The sequence below is a fragment of the Aythya marila genome (assembly GCF_965140915.1).
Source record: "Aythya marila genome assembly, chromosome: 33".
NCBI classification, from domain to species: Eukaryota; Metazoa; Chordata; class Aves; order Anseriformes; family Anatidae; genus Aythya; species Aythya marila.
The window spans coordinates 287,327-308,153 of record NC_139074.1 but is presented as its reverse complement, the minus strand read 5'-3'; the positions used below and the strand labels follow the sequence as shown (position 1 = coordinate 308,153).

Genomic DNA, 20,827 nt, shown 5'->3' with positions numbered 1-20,827 from the left:
CTACAAGCAATGGGTGAACAATTGGCTGAGGGGTGAGGCTCTGAGGGGTCTGGTAAATGGGGTGATATTAGGCTGGTGGCCAGGCACGAGTGGGGCTCCATTTTGGGGCCAGGTCTCTGCAGTGATACCTGGCTATGGGATGGGAAGGAAACCTGCATGTTTGTGGCTGACACTGAGCTGGGAGGAGCTGCTGACTGTGTAGGGGCGGAGAGGCCCCGCAAAGGGATCCCCTCCGTCCCCCCACGCGTGTCCCTACGCCCACCATAGGGAGAAACCCCACAACATGGCAGAGTTCGGGCAGACGCCCTCAACAACCATGCCCCGCCCGGCTTCACCATCGCCCTCCGCGCATGCGCCACCGCCCGGCGGGACCGAAAGGACGGGCACGGCGAGGGTAGAACGGGCGGAAGCGCGGAGCCACTCTGCGGCATTGCGCATGCGCAGCCGGAAGCCGGCGCCTGCCCCTGGATAAGAGGCGGGGAGGCCCCGTCCGAGCCCTTTTTCGGCGCCGGATCTAGAGGCCGCCATGTGAGTGCGGCGGGGCCGGGGGGAATTTGGGGTGAATTTGGGGGTATTTGGGGCTGAGAATGGTGAGGGGGGGGCTGTGGGGTCTGGAAGGGGTGGTTGGGGGTACTGGGAGGAAGGTTTGGGGGTCCTCAGGCCCTGGGGAGGGGGCAAATGGAGGGGGGGGAGGGGGATTGGGGCCTGGTGGAGGGGTCGCTGAGGGAGAAATTTGGGGTGAGGCCTTGGGGGGGGACTGGGGTGCAGGAGGGGAGGGCTCAGGGATTTTGGGAGCGTTGGGGTGGGATTTAGGGGGGGTTCAGGGGTTTAGGAGGGGGGTTTGGGGGTTCTCAGGGCCGGGGGGGTTAAATGGGGAGGTATCAGGCCTTGGGGGGGGGACTGAGGGAGAAATTGTGGGGTTAAAACATGGGGGGGGGTACTGAGGTAGGCAAGGAGGGGGATTTGGGTTTGGGGGGGGTGTTGAGGTGGGAATTGGGGGTGGGGGGGTGTTGACAGGCCTTGGGGGGAGGCGATGAGGTGGGGAGGGGTTGGGGTGTGGGTGGAGTTGGGGTTAAAATGTGTGGGGTCAGGCGGTGGTTGGGGTCCTGAATAGAAATCGGGGGGGGTTGAGGCCTTGGGGTTGTCGTTGAAGGAGGAATGGGGGATGCTCCAGGCAGGGGGAGCTTCGAGGTTGGGATTTTGGGGGGGGTCACTGAGTTACAAATGGGGGGGAAGGCCTTGTGGGGGCACTGAGGTGGGAGTTTGGGGGCTCTGGGGGCTGTTCTTTTATGGGGGGCTCTCTAAGGTAAAAGATTCTTGGGAGCTCTCTGTGTTAGGGGTGATTGGGAAGGGCGCGCCACCTCTTCGGGCTCACCCACAGGTCCTCACCATCTCATTTTAAGGCCCTGCACCCCCCAATTCAATGCAGGGGGTACAAGGATGGATCTGCCTTGCCCTTTTTCACTCCAATCCCCGTTTTCTTGGCAGAATGACCGACTGGGAGACGGCGCCCGCTGTCACCGAGACCCCCGACATCAAGCTCTTCGGCAAGTGGAGCACGGACGATGTGCAGATCAACGACATCTCCCTCCAGGTATTTTTCGGCCTGCGTGGGGTCACCCCTCGGGGGTACCCCCAAAACCCCGTGGCGCGTCAGGAAGGCGCCTGAATATCTTCCCCCTGCCCCCCCCTGCAGGACTACATCGCCGTCAAGGAGAAATACGCCAAGTACCTGCCCCACAGCGCCGGGCGCTACGCGGCCAAGCGCTTCCGCAAGGCGCAGTGCCCCATCGTGGAGCGCCTCACCAACTCCATGATGATGCACGGCCGCAACAACGGCAAGAAGCTGATGACCGTGCGCATCGTCAAGCACGCCTTCGAGATCATCCACCTGCTCACCGGGGAGGTGCGGGGTGGCTGGGTTCTGGGCTGGGGCCGCTTCTAGGGGCGTAGGGGCTGGTTTTTATCCCTTTTTTTTGTTTGTTTTTTTTTTCCCCGCAGAACCCCCTGCAGGTCCTGGTGAACGCCATCATCAACAGCGGCCCCCGCGAGGACTCGACGCGCATCGGCCGCGCCGGCACGGTGCGGAGGCAGGCCGTGGATGTGTCCCCGCTGCGCCGCGTCAACCAGGTGCCCCCTTTTGTGGAATCCCCGAGCTGTGGGGACCCCCCTCCTCATCAGCGTGTCCCTGATGTCCCCCTTTTTCCTTCCCTTGCCCCCTCCCCCCCAGGCCATCTGGCTGCTGTGCACGGGTGCCCGCGAGGCCGCGTTCCGCAACATCAAGACCATCGCCGAGTGCCTGGCCGACGAGCTCATCAACGCTGCCAAGGTGAGGCTGTCACCGGGCGGTGGCAGGATGGCCTCACTATCGCGACATGTCGTGATTTCTCACGTTTTTTTTTTCCCCCTTCCCTTGCCAGGGCTCCTCCAACTCGTACGCCATCAAGAAGAAGGACGAGCTGGAGCGCGTGGCCAAGTCCAACCGTTAAAGAGCCGCTGTTACGCGCGAAATAAAGTTGGCTTCTACTTCGTGCCCTTCCTCTCCTTCCTGTGCTGTGGGATTAGGGGGGTGCTGTTTGTGTTTTTGGGGGTATTTTGCCCTCTTCTACACACGAGGGGTGACTGGGGGGTTCCTTTTTGGGGCTGGACCCCAGAAAAGCACAGGGATGTCCCGTTAGGTCCCCTAGCTACACAGCTGCCCCCAGCTCACCTTGGCACCTTGTAGGGTTGGGATTTCCTCATTCCTGGACATGATTTGGGGTTGGGGACTGTGTCCCCTTGCCCCAACCCCCCTCTGTGCCCCCTTTTTTCCCTTGTTCCACACCGGGGGGTGGAGGAAACAGCGCTGAGAGGCAAGGCAGAAGAAATAAAACTGGGACGGGGGGGGGTGACAGGCTTCTCCCCTGAGAAAACCAGTCCCTCGGGGTGACAAAGCGGTACGGGACGGCTGCCAAAACCCACAGGTCCCACCCCAAACCAGGTGTGGTGCCAGCCAGGTCCCGCAGGGCCACCGTGGCCGTTGGGACCCGTCCCCTGGTGACCGGGTGACGCGGGGGGCGTGCCACTGGCCCTCCCCGTCCGCCTGCACCCGAGCTCAGTGGGCGCTTGCTGCGTCCCCCACGGGGGGTTGGCACCCCTGGGGGCAGGTGAGGAGGGGCTGAGGGGTGGGGGGGGCGTTTGGGTATTTTTGTGCTTTTTTGGGGATCTGTTGGCACCCTGAATTGGGGTATTTCTTGCAGCGATGCCATCCCTGCCTATTTTTGCTCCCTCACCTTGCAGCCTCCCATCCTTATTTCCCCCTCGTAACCCCCCCACGCTGTTTCCCCCTTCTCCAGGGCCATCGCTGCCATGCCGAGCCCCCCGGCAGACCCCGAGGGGCCCCCCCGGGACTGCGTCATCTGCTTCGCCCCCTACGACCGCCTCTTCAAGCTGCCCAAAGCGCTGGGCTGCGGCCACGTCTTCTGCCTCGAGTGCTTGGCCAGGGTCAGCGTGGCGACCCCCGCCGCCCCCCTGCTCTGCCCCATCTGCCGCCGCCCCACGGCCCTGCCCCCCCGCCGCGGCCCCCCAGCTTTGCCCACCCGCTCTGACCTCCTGCCCCCCGCCCTCCCCGCCGCCCCGGGGGGCTTCGTCCGCTTCGATCGCCCCAAGGGGCTCCTGCTCTACGCCCCCCAGCCCGGCCGCCTGCCCACGGTGACCCTCAGCCTGGAGGTGGGGGGTTCCGAGCCCCCCCCAGCCCCTCCGGGGGGCCGGGGTGGGGGGCGGTGGCCCCTCGTCAAGGCGGTGGCCGTGGCCGTCGCCCTGCTGATGGCGGGGGGCTTGGTGCTCTGCGGGGTCTTCCTCTTCTTCCTCCTGCCCGCGGCGTGCGAGGGGGGCAGCCCGGTGACCAACAGCACCTGGGGGCCGCCGGGGTGGCCCCCCTATTAACGGGGACCCCCCCTCCCACTTCCCCATTTTATGGGGCTGGGATGTCTTGGGGTTCCCCATTTGGTGGGGATGGGTTCCTAGCAGGTCCCCCCCCCCCCAAACTCATACCCTTGGCCAAATGGGTTTTGGAGGGGACACCCCACCAGATTTGGGGTTTGGGGGGGCAACACACCAGCCCCATTTCCCCTTTATTAAATTTTTTCCCCCAATACCACGTCCTGATGATGCCTCTTCTGTAACGGCAGTGAGCGTGATCCCAAGGACGCCCCCCCCCAAAAAAAACCCACAAAGCCAGGACCTTTTGTTTGTAAGGGGGGGCAACCAGGTGCTGCAAATCACCAGTTTGGCTTAAATTGAGGAGGGGGGTGTCCAAATCCCTGTCGTGGGGGGGGTGTTTTAGGGCCGGGAGGGTGGCAGGGTGCCCAATTTCCACCTCCCTCCGTGCCTGGCGCCGCCGCCAACTCCCCGGTCCCTATCGGAGCCGTCCCCAGCACCGGCTGTGTGTATTTTGGGGGCGGGAGGGGTGAACCTGACCCCAAATAAAAGCAAAAAAAAAAACAAATAAAAGGGGAGGGGAACCACCATCCTGGGGGGGGGGGTGCTAGCCGTCACCTTGAGGGTTTGTGCCCTGCGAGGGCGGCATCGGCTCCGGGATCGACCTCGGCTTTATGGCCACCCCAAATCCCAAGGGGCAGAGGGGGTAGGGATATTTTGGGGAGGGTCTCGGGGGGGGGCACACCGAGGTGTTGGGATGTTTCCAGGCTCAGCAACAACAACGGAGACCGTGAGAAGAACCAGGGTCCGGTTGTCCACTACCGTGCGACCGTACACCCGAGGACCCCGAACCCGCCGTGCACAACGTCCCGCGGCCCCCAAACCCCCCCCACGGTGCCTTTGAGGGGGGCTGGGACCCCATTTTGGGGGTGGGCATGGACCCCCCCACCCCTCCCCGTGCCGTGACCCGCCACGCCGGTCGCTACAAGCGGAGGAAGCCGCGCGCTACTACGCCTACGAGTAACTACGCGCGGTTGTAAGCTACAACCCGACGGAAAAAAAAGGAGAGGGGACGGGGACAGGGGGGGACACACGGCACTGCCTCTCCCCACCTCGATTCCAACCCTGGGGGGCGGTGGGAGGGGGTCGGACGGACAGACGGACGCCTGCTGCCCCCCGCCAGCCTTGCCGGGAGGCTGCGGCATGCGTTGGTGGAGGAGGAGGAGGAGGAGGAGGAAGATGATGAGGACCAAAAGAAGGGGAGCAGGGGATGCTTGGAGGGGGAAATCGTGGGGGTGTAACCCCTTCTGCACCCGCCCCTCCCCTAATTAACCAACTGCCCTCCCCCTTCCCCAAAATTTCGCCTCCTGCCCGCAGACGGAGGCAGGCGGCAAGCTGGGGGGAGGGGAGGGGGGGGGGGCGCCGCAACTGCCCCCCGGGGGTGAAGACAAAAGGGAAAAACGCCTTAAAAACAATAACAATGATAAGGCCAAGAGGCTCCGCCCCCCACAGCCCCACCCTGCTTAGCCCCGCCCTCTTTGGCCACACCCTTCTTAGCCCCAAATCCCAGCTCTTCGCCTTCGCCCGGAGGGGTCACTTGTAGAGGAGGTGGACCCGGCTGCCGTCGCAGTTGCCCCGTCCCAGTTTGTCGGCTTGCTCCGACACCAGGCAGCGCACCAGGGGCAGGTTGGGCTGGTAGAAGGGGGCCGGGGCCGGGGCGGCCCCCAACCCCGGGGCAAAATGGTTATCGGCCTCCCGGGACGGGTTGGAGGAGCGGCGGCGCGAGCGGAGCTGCTGGCGGTCCTGGAGCTGCTGGCGGAGCTCCGACACCCGCTCCTCCTTCTGGGGAAAAAAAAAAAAAGGGGGGAAAAAAGGGATTGGGAAACAGCCCCTGACCCTAAGGGATGGGGGGAGCACCCCAGGGGTGATGCACCGGGGGTGGGTGCAGCTGTAGGGTGGCAAAAGCCCGATATAATGCATTTAGGGGGTGCCCAACCTTTATGGGGTGTCCAAGCGTTATGGGGTATCCAACTGTTATGGGGTATCCGACTATTATGGGATGTCCCCAACACCTTGATGCTACAATGTCTTTATGGGGTGTCCCCAGTGCCCTGATCTTTATGGGGTATCCAACCTTTATGGGGTATCCCTAACACCATGACATTTTTATGGGGTGTTCCACCTTTATGGGGCATTCAAGAAGTATGGGATGTCCCCAACACCCCAATGCTATGACATCTTTATGGATGTCCCACCTTCATGGGATGTCCCCGACACCCTCAATGCTACAAAACCCCTAACGAGGTGACCCCAGCACCCCGACGCTACGACACCCGTGGGGGGCCGCACATCCCCCAGCGCATTTTGGGGTGCACCCACCTCGGCGATGATCTTCTCCAGCTCCCGGTTCTCCTTCTCCAGCAGCCGGGACTTCTCTTCCTCGTTGTTGTTGGTGGACGAGCCCGTCTTCATCGTGTCCTGCTGCTCCGACTGCCACTCGCCCCGGGTGATGAGGCGCCGCATCTGCGGGGCCCCCGACTTTCAGATCCTCACCCCAAAACCTAACACCCCCATCCGACGCCCAGAACCCCGCGAGACGGCCGTCCCCTCTCTGGTGGTGTTTTGGAGACCCCCCCCAGCGCCCCCGTCCCCGCTGTCACCTTGGGCACAAAGAGGACGACCAAGGTGATGTAGGAGGAGAAGACGACGGCCAACGAGGCGAAGGCGAAGGCCGCGTCCTGCTGGCTGCTGAGGATCATGGTGACAGGCGCGGTGATGAGGCAGAGGACCTGCGGGTGATATTTTGGGGGTCTCCCCGTGAGATATGGGGCAAAAGGACCCCCCCCCCGCAGCCCCCCTTCCCCAGGCTTACCGCCACGTTGTAGATGGCCATGCCCACGGCACGGTGGTCGTTGATCTTCTCGGTGGACACGCTCTTGGTCTCGTAGGCCAGGAAGATGCCCAGCAGCAGGAGCAGCCCCTTGAAGCCATAAAATATCCCTGGCGGGGGGGAATAAAGAGTAAAAGGGGGGGGTCACACATTGGTGGTCAAACAGGGAATGGGGGACCCCCCTTATCTGCCCCCCATGGGTGTCCTTTAGGACCTCTACCCCAACCCTCCTCATACCCCAAGTCTTGCTTGGAACCCCTTCCCCCAGCCATCCCCAAATTCCTGCCTGCCCCCCTCCAACCCCCAACCCCCTACCTCGACCCCCCCGTGCCCACCGAGCCACGTGTTCATCTTGGTGGAGCTGCAGTGCTCCAGCTGGGGCAGGATGGAGACGTCCGTGTCCGTCTTGGGCTCCTCCTTGGTGAACTCCTGGGGTGGCAAGGGCAGGAGGGGGCACATGGGTGGGGGAGCCTTGGCTGTGGGACCCCCCCGTGCCCCCCAGCAGCACCCTGATGCCATCGCCACCCCCCTCAGCGCTGTTAACTTCCCTCCAGCAGTGCCCTGGTGCTGTGAGCATCCCCCCTGCCACCACGAGCATCCCCCCCAGCAATACCCTGCTGCTCTGAGCATCCCCCCGCTGCCGTGAACACCCCCCCAGCAGTGCCCTCAGCACCCCCTCCACCTCAATGGTGCGGTGCAGGGGGTCCACGATCTGCCAGATGATCAGCGTCACCACGTCCAGCCCCACCAGCAGCCCCACGGTGGCATACAGCTTCCATGGCTCCAGGGTCTGCTTTGGGGGCACAGGGACACACAGGGTCAGCACGGCACCACGGCAATCCCCCACCCCCTCCTCCGGACCCCCCCTCACCTTCCGCTTCTCCTTCTTCTCCTCCTTCTTGGTGAAGACGGTGTGGACCCACCAGATCTTGGTGAACATGCTGCCGTAAGCCAGGCTGAACCCCAGCCCGAGCAGCCACAGCCGGGCCTGCGGAGGGTGTGTGGTGGCCCCATTGCTTGGCTGTGCTTAGACAGTGTCCTCCCCTTCCAGCTGCCCCCATCCCATGGTTGTAGCCACAACCGTTCCCCCTCCAGCTGTTCCCTTCCCATAGTTCCATCTCTGACCATTCCCCCTTCAGCTGTCCCTATCCCATGGCTGTATCCCAACCATTCTCTCTCCAACTGTGCTCATCCCATGGCTCTACCCCTGGTTATTATTCCCCTTCCAGCTGTCCCCATCCTCTGGTTCTATCTCCAACCATTTTTCCTCCAGCTGTCCTCATCCCATAGCTGTATCCATCATTCCCCTTCCAACTGTACCCACAACCACTCCCCATCCAGCTGTCCCCATCCCATGGTTCCACCTCCAACCATTCTCTCTCCAACTGACCCCATCCCATGGTTGTATCCTCGGTTATTCCCCTTCCAGCTGTCCCCACCCCATGGTTCTATCTCCAACAGCTCCTCCTCCACCTGTCCCCATCCCATAGCTGTACCCAGAACTCCCCCTCCACCCGTCCCAATCCCATAGCTGTACCCAAAACCATTCCCCCTCCAGCTGCCTCCCTCCTCTGGCCACCCCTACCTGGCAGACGAAGGGGAAGAGCCCTGGCCCGATGTGGTATCCATCCAGCCCCAGGGGGAAGACGGCAGCGAGTGCCAGCGTGCAGCCCACGGCCGTCATGTTGTTCAGGTAGGGCTGGGAGTTCTGGATGTACCTGGAGGACAAAAACAACGGGGACACGGGGCATCACCACCGTGCCAAGCTGACCCCCAATAGGACACGAGAAACCGAGGCATGAAGGGAGGTCAACGGATGCTGGGCACTGCGTGCTACAGGCTCAGCGCCGCCCGAAGCAACACGGGAAGAGGAGATTCCTACCAAGAGCAACCTCCCGTTGCCGTAGGAAGCACATGAGAGCACCCAAACGCCGGGAAAACGGTGACATTTGGGCTGATTCTCGGCCATCGGCCTCGGGGTAGGGGGTGTCACTGACCGGACGTGCCCGTTGTAGATGTTGAAGGCCAAGCAGATGATGGCCAAGAGGATGCCCAGCGAAGCCAGCACTGAGACGGAGATGAAGAGCTTCTGGGACAGGAACCGAAAGGTGGTGATGACCTTGGTGTAGTCAGCTGGTGGGGCACCTCCTGTAGAGCCCGTGGCACAATTAGGGGGCATGGAGGGGCCCTTCCCCATGGCAGGAGCCCCGTGGGTGCTCCCCCAAGCCCCCTCACATCCTCCCACCACCCCTCTCACCGATCCACTTGTCGTTGTTGTACCAGGAGAGGTTGTCCTTGGTGCTGTCGTAGTAGCCGATCTTCTTGTAGACACCTCCTGCAAGGGCAGTGGGGACGGGTCAGGCGGGAGGTGCAACGACCCCATTGGGATTGTTGGTGTTGGAAGGCACCCCTGGATCCACCTGGTCCACCCAGAGCTGGGTGCTCAGGACTACGTGCTGGTGGCTTTTGAAGATGAGGATGGAGACCCAACAACTTCTCTGGGGTGCCAGTGCTTGGTCACCTGCACCATGGCAGAGTGTTTCCTGATGTTCAGCTGGAGCAGCCCATCGTCCTTCCTTGACTCTCTGCAGTGTGGCCAGGTCTCTCTCATATGGGGGAGCCCAGAACTGGGCCCAGTACAGCAGGTGTGGCTGACCAGTACTGAGCAGAGTGGATCACCTCCCTTGACCTGCTGACAATGCTTCGCCTACTGCAGTGCAGGACACTTATCCTTGCTTGCAGCAAGGGCACATCACTGGTTCCTGTTCCACTTGGTGTCCCCACCAGGTCCCAGGACGTGCTGGTGACTGTCCTCCAGCTGGACGTGGTGCCACTGATCACCACCCTCCAGATGGTTCAGCCAGCTCCCAACCCACCTCACCGTCTGCCCATCCATCAACAGCTTCTCTAGGATCTTATGGCAGTGCTGAAAGCCTTCCTAAAGTCCACCTAGACAACGTCCATCGCTCTCCCTTCATCTACCAGACCAGCAGAAGGTGGTCAAGTTGGCCAAGGCTGACATCCCCTTGTTGAATCCACACTGACCGCTCCTGGTGACCTTCTTTGTCCTTTCCTGTCCCCCCCACCTCCTGACCACCTCCCTCCATCACACGCATGAGTGATTGCCTGCTAAGGCTTCGTGCCCTGTTGGCCCAAAGGGTTGTTGTGGTGTCCATCTTGGGGCACCAGTTCGCTGTTGTATGCTATTTATCGTGCAAACAAGAGGGTTTGACGTGTGCAACAGATGTGATGTTGCCTGCTACAAGCATCTCGTGATGAAGGGAACACATGGGACACGGTGACCGTGTTGCACACCTGCGCTCACTCACCTTGAAGCTGCTCGATGAGTGTCCAGGCCATGCGGGACCCACTGGCATCAAAGACAACGTGGCCCTGTGGGATGAGCATCAGGACATGGACCTGTCAGGCAGCAGGACCATGTGCCCAGCGGGTGCTAGGAGGCAAAGTTTTCGCCCATCTGGCACTTTTTGGGGGTGTTTCAGGGGACACCCTCAAAGGTTAAGGAGCTGGGGACGTGGGACACCTTGGTGGGGAGAAGGTGGACAGGGTTGGGGGATGCTCTGGGGTGCAACGCACCGAGACACCCTCAAAAGCGGAGGAGTTGAGGGCCCGGTAGATCTCATCGGTGATGTTCTTGTTGTTGTAGTTGAAGTCCTCCAGGCGCAGCCCCTTCTTGACCAGCTCTGCTGAGGTCTTGTTGAGGGCCAGGGCCAGCGCCCAGATGGCATCGTAGGCCAGCGGCGCCTCCTGGAAGCCGCCCGTCTCCTCTGGGTTCTTCCCCAGCCTCTTCTGCAGCTTCTCGATGAACTCCTGGGACGTCTGGGACAGGGACAGGGAGGTGGTGATGTGGTGGATGCAATGGAGAAGACCCTTGGGGTCCAAACTACCTTGCCTGCCCTCCCCGTTGGGATGTGTCCCCCCCCAGCCCTGTACCATGTTGGAGATACTGCGGGTGTTCTCAGGGTTGAGCATGACGATCTCGGTGGTGACGTGCCCCTCCACGGCCTCGGCCATCTCCGCCTCGGTGCAGTTGATGGCCGGGTCTTTGATGCGGAACCAGTTGTCGGCGTACCAGCCGATGAGGAACCAGACGTACTTCTTGCCGTACAGCTTCTCCTTGTAGACCTGGGCGGGTCGCGGGGCAGCTGCTTTCATCCCGTCACCCTTTGCTCATCTAGCATCCTTCTTCCCAGCTCGTTCATCCATCCAGCCATCAGTCCCTCCACAGCCTGTCCATCCATCCAGACCTTTGTCCATCCTGACCTTTGTCCATCCATCCTGATGTTTGTCCATCCATACCTCTGCCCATCATTCCAGACCTCTGGCCATCCACACCCCGTTCATCCATCCAGACCTTCGTCCACCCACTCTTCACCCTGTGCCTCCACCGCTCTTCCCACCATCCCACTTGCCCACCCACCCATTTGTCCACCCATCTGACCACACTCGCATCTCCCCACGCTTCCACCCATCCGTCCCACCACCACCTTTCTGCTCTCTCACCCACGTGCCCCACCACCCTCTTCTCCATCCCACCATCCATCACCCTACATCCACCCTCCTCCATTCCACATGCTCCCTCACGCCCCACTGGTGTCCCCCCCTTTCCACCCATGTGCACCTCACCTCGCAGAAGACCTTACGCGCCTCCGTCTCGTAGAAGAGCCCCACAATGATACGGGCGTCCTGGCGCTGCAGGGAGACAACTCACCCTGAGGTGGGACGTTTGCTCCCGGGGCTTACACAAACCCAACCCCACCCGCCCTCATTTGCATAAATTTGAATAGGAAGGTGGAGCTGGCAGTTAAAACTCAGTGTTGCCCGTCATGGACACGGCTCCTCATCCAGGTGGAGGAGATGCAGGTTCACATCCCCACCTTGACCTGGATGCTTGGGCATCCTGGGGTGGCTCTGCTCCCTTTTTGGGGTTTGGGGCATGGCTCCAGAAGCACCCCAGTGGTTTTGGGCACCGGAAGGAGGACTTTGGGGATGCAGGCAAGGTGGGCTCACCTTGAGGTTGCGCACAGGTGCGGCGGGGTCAGAGAAGAAGCTCTGGCGGAAGGTGATCTCCAGGCCGGCTTCCTTCACCCGCTGGTCCAGGTCATCAAGGGTCTGGTGGGGGGGGCCGGCAGGGCGGGGAGTGGGCAGACAGGGGGCAGGCAGATGGGGTGGGGGAGGTCAGAAGGGAAAGAGAGTGCAGAGTGAGCCCGGGGAGGGTGGAGGGGCATCAAGCAAGGGATACAGGTAGGTTGGGTTGGGTAGGGTCAGGTCAGGTAAAGCTGAGTTGGGTTGGGTTGAGTCAGGATGAGTTGGGTTGGGATGAGTTGGATCGGGATGAGTTGGGATGAGTTGGGTCGGGTCAAGTCGGGTTGGGTTGAGTTGGGATGAGTTGGGTTGAGTTGGGTCAGGTTGGGATAGGTTGAGTTGGATTGGGTTGAGTTGGGTCAGGTCAGGCTGGGTTGGGTTGGGTTGGGTCAGGTCTGGTTGAATTGGGTTGGGTTGGGTCAGGTCAGGCTGGGTTGGGTTGGGTCACGAACCATGGGGTCATCGGGATGGGGGCAAGCGGCGGTGCAGCAGATTTTGGGGATGTCGTGGAGGGCATGGCAGCAGGGTCGAAGCAGGTTTGAGGGGGGGTCTCCAGCGTGCGTACCGAGGTGAAGACCTCCGTGGTCTGCTGGATGGTGGCGATCTTGGTCCAGCCCCACTTCTTGAAGAGCTGGACACGCGTGGGGTTGTGCAGAGTGGCCGAGGGGTGGGTGCGGAAGAAAGTGGGGAAGCGCTGGCGGTTGGAGAGGGCAGGGGAGCTTGAGCCGTAGGAGAGCTGCGAGGGGAGGGGGAAGAGCAGAGGGGGGTCGTGAGCCCCCCAAAAAGTCGAAAGCAACAAGCACACACGAAGCAACAACCAGAAGGCAACAAGCGCGCACATAACAACCTGAAAGCAACAAGCAGACACACAGCAACAACTGCAAATGGAAGAACAACCTGAAAGCAACAAGCGCACGCGTTAACAACTCAAAAGCAACCACACGTGCAGCAACAACCCGAAAGCAACAAGCACATATACAAAAACAGCCTGAAAGCAACAGCTGCGCACACAGCGACACCCCGGAAGCAACGACACGTGTAGCAACAACCCGAAAACAACAACCATGCATGTAGGAGCAACCTGATGGCAAGAAGCACACGCAGAGCAACAACCACGCGCGTAGCAGCACTCGCACACATCCTTGGCATGCGGTGGCTGCAGCCGTGCGGGCAACACAACAACGTGTTGCTGCGTGCAATGCGACACACGTGCACCACCACTGCTGAGCACCAGTGCAACCGCGTCACCTCCGTCCCCAGCAGCATCGGGGAGGTCAGCACCCTGTGTTACCCCCCCCCCCACCCAGGACCCTGGGTGTTGCCCCTCACCACGATCAGGTTCCACATGCGGGCGGCTTCGGCCACAAGCGTGGAGACGCTGCTGCAGCCGGGCATGAGGATGATCTTGATGGGGTCGTTGTAGAGCAGCTCATACAGGTACTTGGTGGCCTGGCCTGGGTCACACTGGGGTGGGGGGGGGGGGAACAGGGACACAAGGATCAAGCAGCTGCTGGACCCCCCCCACTGTTTCCTCACCGCCCCTTTTCCCCATCCCAGTTCCCCCAGTTTAACCCATCGCCCCCATTCCCCTCCTGGTGGTGGGGTTGGATCCGCTTCCCAAAAAAAACTGTATAAAAGGGAAAAGGGGGGGGGGGTCTGGGTTCCCACGGGGGGGCCCCCCGATGTTCCGGCTCCCTCCCTGGGGGGGCTGTGAATAATTCAGGGCACGGAGGCGCCGTCGCCACGGCAACCCAGCGGCAGACCCAGCAGCATCCGCTGCCGTGGCAACCGGGCTGGATGGGGGGGGGGATGCAGGAAAAAAAAAAAAAGGAGGGGGGGGGATGGGGACAGAAAGGGGGAATGGGGGGTGCAGGACAGACGGACACTGGGATAAGGGACAGATGGATGGGGATGGGGACGTGAGAGGGACCCCCACTGCTTCCCCTTGCTATGGGGCAGGTTTATGCCCGTGACCCACCCCCCAGCACATCCAAGCCCCCCACCAGTGCCCCATATACCCTGGTCCCATCCTAGCCCCCTTCCCCACCCTTGCCTCGGTCCCTCTGCCCCTGCCCTGTGTAGCCCTATATATCTGTGGTGTCATTGCCACCCTGCCCCATATATCTGCCCCCCCCCACCCCAGCCCCCAATTTATCTGCTTCGTCCTTGTCACCCTGCCCTATATGTCCCATCCCACCTCGGTCACCCCATCCCATGTCCCTGCCCTACAGCTCTGCCCCATCCCGGCCACCCTGCCCCATCCTGCTGTCCCTATACCCTGCCCTATAGCTCTGCCCCCCATCCCCACCACCCCCTGCTGCCCCCCATCCCCACCACCCCTCACCACGCCCCCATCCCTGTCCCCATCCCCACTGCCCCCCACCAAATCCCTGTCTCCTCCACCCCTCCCCACATCCCCATCCCTGTCCCCCTCCCCATGTCCCCATCCCTGTCCCCATCCCCACTGCCCCCCACCACGTCCCTGTCCCCCTCCCCATGTCCCCATCCCTGTCCCCATCCCCATTACCCCTCCCCACATTCCCATTCCCACTGCCCCCATCCCCATCACCCCCATCCCCATCACCCCCATCCCCATCACCCCCACCCCTCCTCACCTCCCCATCCCCACTTCCCCCCATTCCCCCCCTACCCCCCCGTCCCCTCCCCACCTTGCTGTCGTGGTGGATGAGGCGCAGCTCGTAGTCGGGCAGGATGTCCCTCCGGCTGTTGACGTCCTCCAGCGCCATGCGGACGGCGGGCAGGCACGCTTGCCCCCCCGGCCACCCCCCGCTCATGGGGAAGAGCGCCCCGACGTGCACGGCCTTCTTGCCTGTCCCCCCCGGCGGGCGCGACACCAGCAGGGCGCTGAGCACCAGCAGCCAGCGCGGGGAGCCGGGGGGGACCGCGGGGACGCTCGCCATGGTGGGTCAGGGCAAGGGGGGGGGCAGGCTGGCCATGGCGGGGGGCTCGGGGTGGGGTGGGGGGACGGAGGCACCGGAGGAATGGCAATGAGGGTTTTTTGGGGGGTGGGGGGGGTGGGGGGGTGGCAAGGGAAGAGGGGTGGGGAGGGGAAAGAAGGAAGGATGGAGAGGGGGGTGCAGAGCGGAAAGGGGGGTGCAGAGCAGAAAGGGGGGTGCAGAGCAGAGAAGGATGCAAAGCAGAGAAGAGGATGCAAAGCAAAAGAGAGGATGCAAAGCAAAAAAGAGGATGCAAAGCAAAAAAGAGGGATGGATGCAAAGCAGGAAAGGATGCAAAGCAGAAAAAGGAGGGTGCAAAGCAGGAAAGGAGGGTGCGAGGCAGGAAAAAAAGGTGCAAAACAGGCAAAGGGTGCAAAGCAGGAAGGGAGGACGGATGCAAAGCAGAAAGGGAAGAGTGCAAAGCCGAAAAGGAGGATGGATGCAAAGCTGGAGAGGACGCAGAGCAAAAAGGAGGATGGATGCAAAGCAGAAAGGAGGACGCAGAGCAGAAAAGGAGGACGGGTGCGAAGCAGAAAGGTTGCAAAACAGAAAGGAGGATGGATGCAAAGCCGAAAAGGAGGTGGGGGGGGGTGCAAAACAGAAAAACAGGAGGCTGGAGGGCAGGGGGACGAAAGGACGGGGGAGGACGGAGGCTGGAGAGCGGCGAGGCAGACGGAGGGCGAGCGGAAGGACGGACGGGTGGACGGAGGGGCTGGGGGTGCCGGGGGTGGGGGGGGGGCTGGAGGGGAAAAAAAAGGGGACGGGGAGCGGAGAGGCAGAGGGACGGAGCCGGAGGGACGGAGGAAAGCGGGGATGGAGGATGCTGGGGGGGGGGGGGGAGGCGGGGGCGGATGGGTGATGGAGGACGGGGAGGGAGGGAGATGAGGCGGAGGCTGGGGGGGCGCAGAGGGAGGCTGGGAGAAGGAGGAGAAGGAGGAGGAGGAGGAGGAGGAGGAGGAGGAGGAGGAGGAGGAGGAGGAGGAGGAGGAGGAGGAAGAGGAGGCGGCGGAGAGGGGCGGCTCCCGCCCCATCGCCCCCCTTTGCACGATGGGGGGGGCTTCGGGGGGTCCCATAGGGATGTGGGGGGCTCCCGATGCCCCCCCACCCCCCGGATGAAGAGAGGGGTACGTGGGGGGAGAGGGGGCCCTGAGGATGCTGCCCCCACCCCCAATGCCATGAACCCCTAAGGGAGCTGGGGGGGGGCTGGGGTTGCCCCCACCCAGGGGAGAGGGGACCGGGATTTGGGGGGGGGGGGGGGCACATGGGGCCAAACTCACCTGAGAGAGGGCGACGAACTGCGGGGGAGGGGGAACTGAGTCACAGAGAGACCCCCCCATGGGGACCAGGACTCCCCAGGGACATGAACCCCCACCCCAGAGACCCCCCCAGCCCCAGGGGTACCCCATGGGGTCCTACCACAGAGGTCCCACAGGGATCTGAACCCCCTACTGCAGAGACCCCCAAAGCCCAGGGGCACCCGTAACGGCCTGAATCCCCATCCCAAAGACCCCATAGGGGCCTTATCCCATACTGCAGACCCCATAAGGACCTTAACCTCCATCCCGGACAAGCCCCAACCCCACAGGCACCCCATAAGGACCTGAACCCCCAACCCAGAGACCCCATACGGACCTGAACCCCTACTGCAGAGACCCCCCAATCCCACAGGCACCCCATAAGGACCTGAACCCCCAACCCAGAGACCCCATATGGACCTGAACCCTTACTGCAGAGACCCCCCAATCCCACAGGCACACAATAAGGACCTGAACCCCCAACCCAGAGACCCCATATGGACCTGAACCCCCCTCCCAGAGAACCCCAACCCCATAGGCACTCCACAGGGTCCTGAACCCCTACTGCAGAGACCCCCGAATCCCATGGACACCCTATAGGGACCTGAACCCCCATCTCAAAGACCCTACAGTGACCTAAACCCCCACCACAGAGGTCCCTCAATCCCATAGACACCCCACAGAGACCTGAACTCCCACCCCAGAGACCCTTCAAACCCCACAAACACCTCGTAGAGTCCCAAAACCCTATCCCAGAAACCCCCCTGGACACCTGAACCCCCACCCCGGAGATCCCCAAACCCCATGGACACTCACGCTCGCAGACGGGTTTCGGGGTGCTCCACCGCCCCAGCTTGGTGCAGTTGCTGCGGGGGCTGCCCAGCAGGCGGAACCCGGGGTTGCAGCTGTACTCAGTCCACGTCCCCTCCACCGGCACCCGCTCCATCGACCGCGCCACCGCCTGCCCGTTCTCCAGGCTCAGGTGCATTTTGGGGCAAGTCCGCACTAAAACGGGGGCGCAAAGCCTCAGCCCCGTGTCTTTTCCCCATAAAAACCCTGATTTTTTTTTTTTTTTTTTTTTTTTTGGGGGGGGGAGGTGGAGGCTCACAGCAGCGGCTGGGGTGTCCCATGGCGGTCCAGGTGCCGTTGCGCTGGCATTTGCGCACCTTGGGCCCCACGATCTCGCGGTCGGGGCGGCAGACGTACTCGATCTCGTAGTCGAAGGGGAGGAAGCGGACGCTCTGGACCTCCTCCGGGGTCAGCCCCCGGTAGCGGATGCCCCCGTCCCGCGGCGGGTGGATGATCTCGCAGCCTGCGGCGGGGACGAGACGGAGGACGCGGCCGAGGAGGCGGCGGGGACGCGGTGGAGGAGGATGCGGTAGGGACGTGCTGGAGGACATGGTGGAGGACGCGGTGGGGATGTAGTGGGGGACACGGTGGAGGAGGACATGGCAGGGATGTGCTGGAGCACGTGGTAGAGGAGGACATGGTAGGGAAGTACTGGGGGACGTGGTGGAGATGTAGTGGGGGACATGGTGGAGGAGAACATGGTGAGGATGTGCTGGAGGACATGGTTGAAGAAGACATGGTAGGGATGTGCTGGAGCACGTGGTGGAGGACATGGTGGGGATGTGGTGGGGAACATGGTGGAGGACATGGTAGGGATGTGCTGGTGGACATAGTGAAGGACGCAGTAGAAGAGGATCCAGTGGGGATGTACTGGAGGACATGGTGGAGGACCTGATGGGGATGTGCTGGAGGACATGGGAGAAGAGGACATGGTAGGGAAGTACTGGAGAACATGGAGGAGGACATGGTGGGGAAGTATTGGAGGACGCGGTGGAGGATGTGGTAGAAGAGAACATGGTAGGGATGTAGTGGGGGATGTGGTAGAGGAGGACATGGTGAGGATGTGCTGGAGGACATGGTGGAGGATGTGGTAGAGGATGACATGGTAGGGACGTAGTGGAGGACATGGTTGAGGACATGATGGGGATGTGCTGGAGGACATGGTAGAAGTGGACATGGTAGGGAAGTACTGGAGGACATGGTAGAGGACGTGGTAGAGGAAGACATGGTGGAGGATGTGGTGGAAGAGGACATGGTGGGGATGGAGTGGGGGACGTGGTAGAGGAGGATGTGGTGAGGATGTGCTGGAGGATGTGGGAGAAGAGGACATGGTAGGGAAGTACTGGAGAACATGGTGGAGGAGGACATGGTGGGGATGTAGCGGGGGACACGGTGGAGGACACGGTAGAGGAGGACGTGGTTGGGATATGGAGGAGGACAGGGTGGAGGACACGGCAGAGGACACCGCAAAGGAAAACACGGTCGGGATTTGGTGGAGGACGTGGTGGGGACGTGGAGGAGGACACACCGGAGGACGTGCTTGAAGACTTGGTGGGGGACACCACGGAGGTTACTGGGGACATTGTAGGGACACTGTGGAGGACGCGGTGGAGGACACCACGGGGATTGTTGGGACTGCGGCGGGGACATGCTGGAGACGTGATGGAGGCAGCGGAGGACGCTGGTGGAGGACGCGGCAGAGGACGCGTCGGCCTCCCACCTACCTTCAGTCAGGTTGACGCGTACGGCCGCCTGGCCGCGCGCCGCACTCAGCGCCAGCAGCACCAGCAGCACCTGCAGGGGCAGCGGCCCCACACTTATGGGGGCACTTATGGGGCCGGGGGGGGAATATAGGGGGATATAGGGGGGCGCGTGGGGACACCATGGGCATCCGTGTCCCCCACCTCCCCCCATGTCGGCCGCTCGGGCCCCTTACCCTGCCGTGGGGCAGGATCCGTCCCGTCCCCTCCATGCTGGCCGCCGGTGGGGACGTCACCGCTGCTGTCACCTGCGGGGACAGCCCCTATAGAGCCTGCCCCACACACTCCGCAGCCCCTGGAGAGCACTCCCCCCCCCCTGCCTTGAGACCCCTATGTAGGGTACACCCCCTATAGGGTAACATCCCCTATATAGGGTACGTGCCCTATATAGGGTATGTCCCCCCCACCCTTCATCCCCTACAAATTATGCCCCACATGCCCTATATACAGTGCCACCCTATCGATTACGCCTTGCATGCCCTGCATCCCCTATAAATTACGCCCCTGGTGCTCTATGACCCCTACATATTACATCCCCTCTACAGCAACCCCACATGCCCTGCATCCCTTATAGAGCACACCCCCTATAGAGCACACCCCCTATAGAGCACACCCCCTATAGAGCACACCCCCCATGCCCTGCATGCCCTATACAGAGTATGCCCCCTACAGAGTACCCCTCTACAGAGTATGACCCACATGCCCTATATCTCGTATACAGCGCACACCCCCTTACAGAACACACCCCTTACAGAGCACACCCCACGTGCCCTGCATCCCCTAGAGAGCGCGCCCCACAAGCCTTTGCATCCCCTATATAAAGCCCCTCAACTACAAATTACACCCTACTCGCCCCGCGTCCCCTATAGGTTATATACCCTACAGCACAGCACGCCCCACGTGCCCTGCGTCCCCTATAGGGCACGCCGCGCCGCACGTGCCCGCAGACAAAACAGATCATCCCCTATGGAGCACGCCCGGCCACGCGCGTGCGCACGCACAAGTGCAGCGTCCCCTATAGAGCGCCGCCCCGGGGCACGCACGCGCCGAGCCCCTATAGAGCACGCCCCGGGGCTCTACAAGGGCTGCAGCCACACGCAGCATCCCCTATGGCACACGCAGGCACTCCCTGACCTATAGGTACCCTTACACGCGGCCCTATAGGTCCCCAAGGTGCACCCCACAAATCCTGGAGGTGCACGTGCAAAGTGCAACCTGCAGCCTGCCTGCGCGTGGTGCGAGCCTGCAGCCTGCTTTGTGTGTGCAAATTGCAAGCTGCACACCGCCTGCACATGCAGCGTGCAAAGTGCACCCCCTTTGTATGTGCAAAGTGCAAGGTGCACCCCGTGTGCATGTGCAAAGTGCACCCCCTTTGTGCATGCACAGTGCAAGGTGCACCCTGCTTGCACATGCAGCGTGCAAGGTGCACCCCCTTTGTACATGCAGTGTGCAAGGTGCACCCCGTGTGCACGTGCAAAGTGCAAGGTGCACCCCCTTTGTGCATGCAGTGTGCAAGGTGCACCCTGCTTGCAAAGTGCAAACCGCACCCCCTTTGTACATGCATGGTGCAAGTGGCACCCCCTTTGTGCAAGCTGCACCCCACGTGCACATGGAAAGTGCAAGCTGCACCCCATCAATGCACGGCCAGTGCAAGCTGCACCCCGCTTGCACATGCAAGGTGCACGCCACACCCTGCTTGCACGCGCACGGTGCACGCCACACCCTGCTTGCACACGCACGCGCCCGTGCAAGCTGCACCCGCACCGGCTCCTCCCTGCGTGCAGTGCGGTGCAAGCCCCACCCGGGCAACCCCCCCCCCCCTGCTTTGCACGCCCGCTTTGCACGCCCGGCCTGCACAAAGGAGCCTGCCCTGAAGCTGGGGGTGCGATGCTTTTTTTTTTTGGGGGGGGGGGGGGGTTTCCCCTGAGCATCCCCCCCCCCCCTCCCGCAGCACCGCTAGGCCCTGGGGTAATTAAGCCGGGCACTAATGAGGGCTGACGCTAACTAAGGCAGTTGCTTGGATACTGCTGAGCTCAGGCCCTGCAGGGCCCC

At 62.2% G+C, this 20,827-nt stretch overlaps 3 protein-coding genes across 4 annotated transcripts; 2 read left to right on the top strand and 1 right to left on the bottom strand.

Moving 5' to 3' along the window:
• The first annotated feature begins 485 nt into the window (after positions 1–485).
• Positions 486–2,533, top strand: RPS5 (ribosomal protein S5). Its single transcript, XM_082781847.1, has 6 exons — positions 486–528; positions 1,489–1,594; positions 1,697–1,906; positions 2,002–2,130; positions 2,231–2,329; positions 2,421–2,533. Exons 2-6 carry the CDS (start codon positions 1,490–1,492, stop codon positions 2,487–2,489), a joined length of 612 nt encoding a protein of 203 aa, XP_082637973.1. The 5' UTR covers positions 486–528; position 1,489; the 3' UTR covers positions 2,490–2,533.
• Positions 2,534–3,341: 808 nt separating this feature from the next.
• Positions 3,342–4,047, top strand: RNF225 (ring finger protein 225). Its single transcript, XM_082781846.1, has one exon. It carries the CDS (start codon positions 3,349–3,351, stop codon positions 3,922–3,924), a length of 576 nt encoding a protein of 191 aa, XP_082637972.1. The 5' UTR covers positions 3,342–3,348; the 3' UTR covers positions 3,925–4,047.
• A 659-nt stretch (positions 4,048–4,706) lies between these two features.
• GABBR1 (gamma-aminobutyric acid type B receptor subunit 1) lies at positions 4,707–19,020 on the bottom strand. Of its 2 annotated transcripts, none has more exons than XM_082781844.1 (23): positions 18,952–19,020; positions 18,740–18,809; positions 17,275–17,478; positions 16,983–17,171; positions 16,149–16,166; positions 14,584–14,744; positions 13,244–13,378; positions 12,480–12,650; positions 11,840–11,941; positions 11,456–11,521; positions 10,763–10,954; positions 10,406–10,648; positions 10,138–10,201; positions 9,066–9,143; positions 8,806–8,956; positions 8,394–8,526; positions 7,680–7,796; positions 7,491–7,601; positions 7,144–7,237; positions 6,791–6,918; positions 6,579–6,707; positions 6,298–6,441; positions 4,707–5,760 (listed from the first exon to the last, which is right to left on the bottom strand). In XM_082781844.1, the coding sequence occupies exons 1-23, from the start codon at positions 18,985–18,987 to the stop codon at positions 5,512–5,514; spliced, it is 2,985 nt and encodes a 994-aa protein (XP_082637970.1). In that variant the 5' UTR covers positions 18,988–19,020; the 3' UTR covers positions 4,707–5,511. The 2 variants fall into 2 exon arrangements, with proteins under 2 accessions (XP_082637970.1, XP_082637971.1); XM_082781845.1 differs by having other exon boundaries at positions 7,491–7,598.
• Between the last annotated feature and the right edge of the window lie 1,807 nt (positions 19,021–20,827).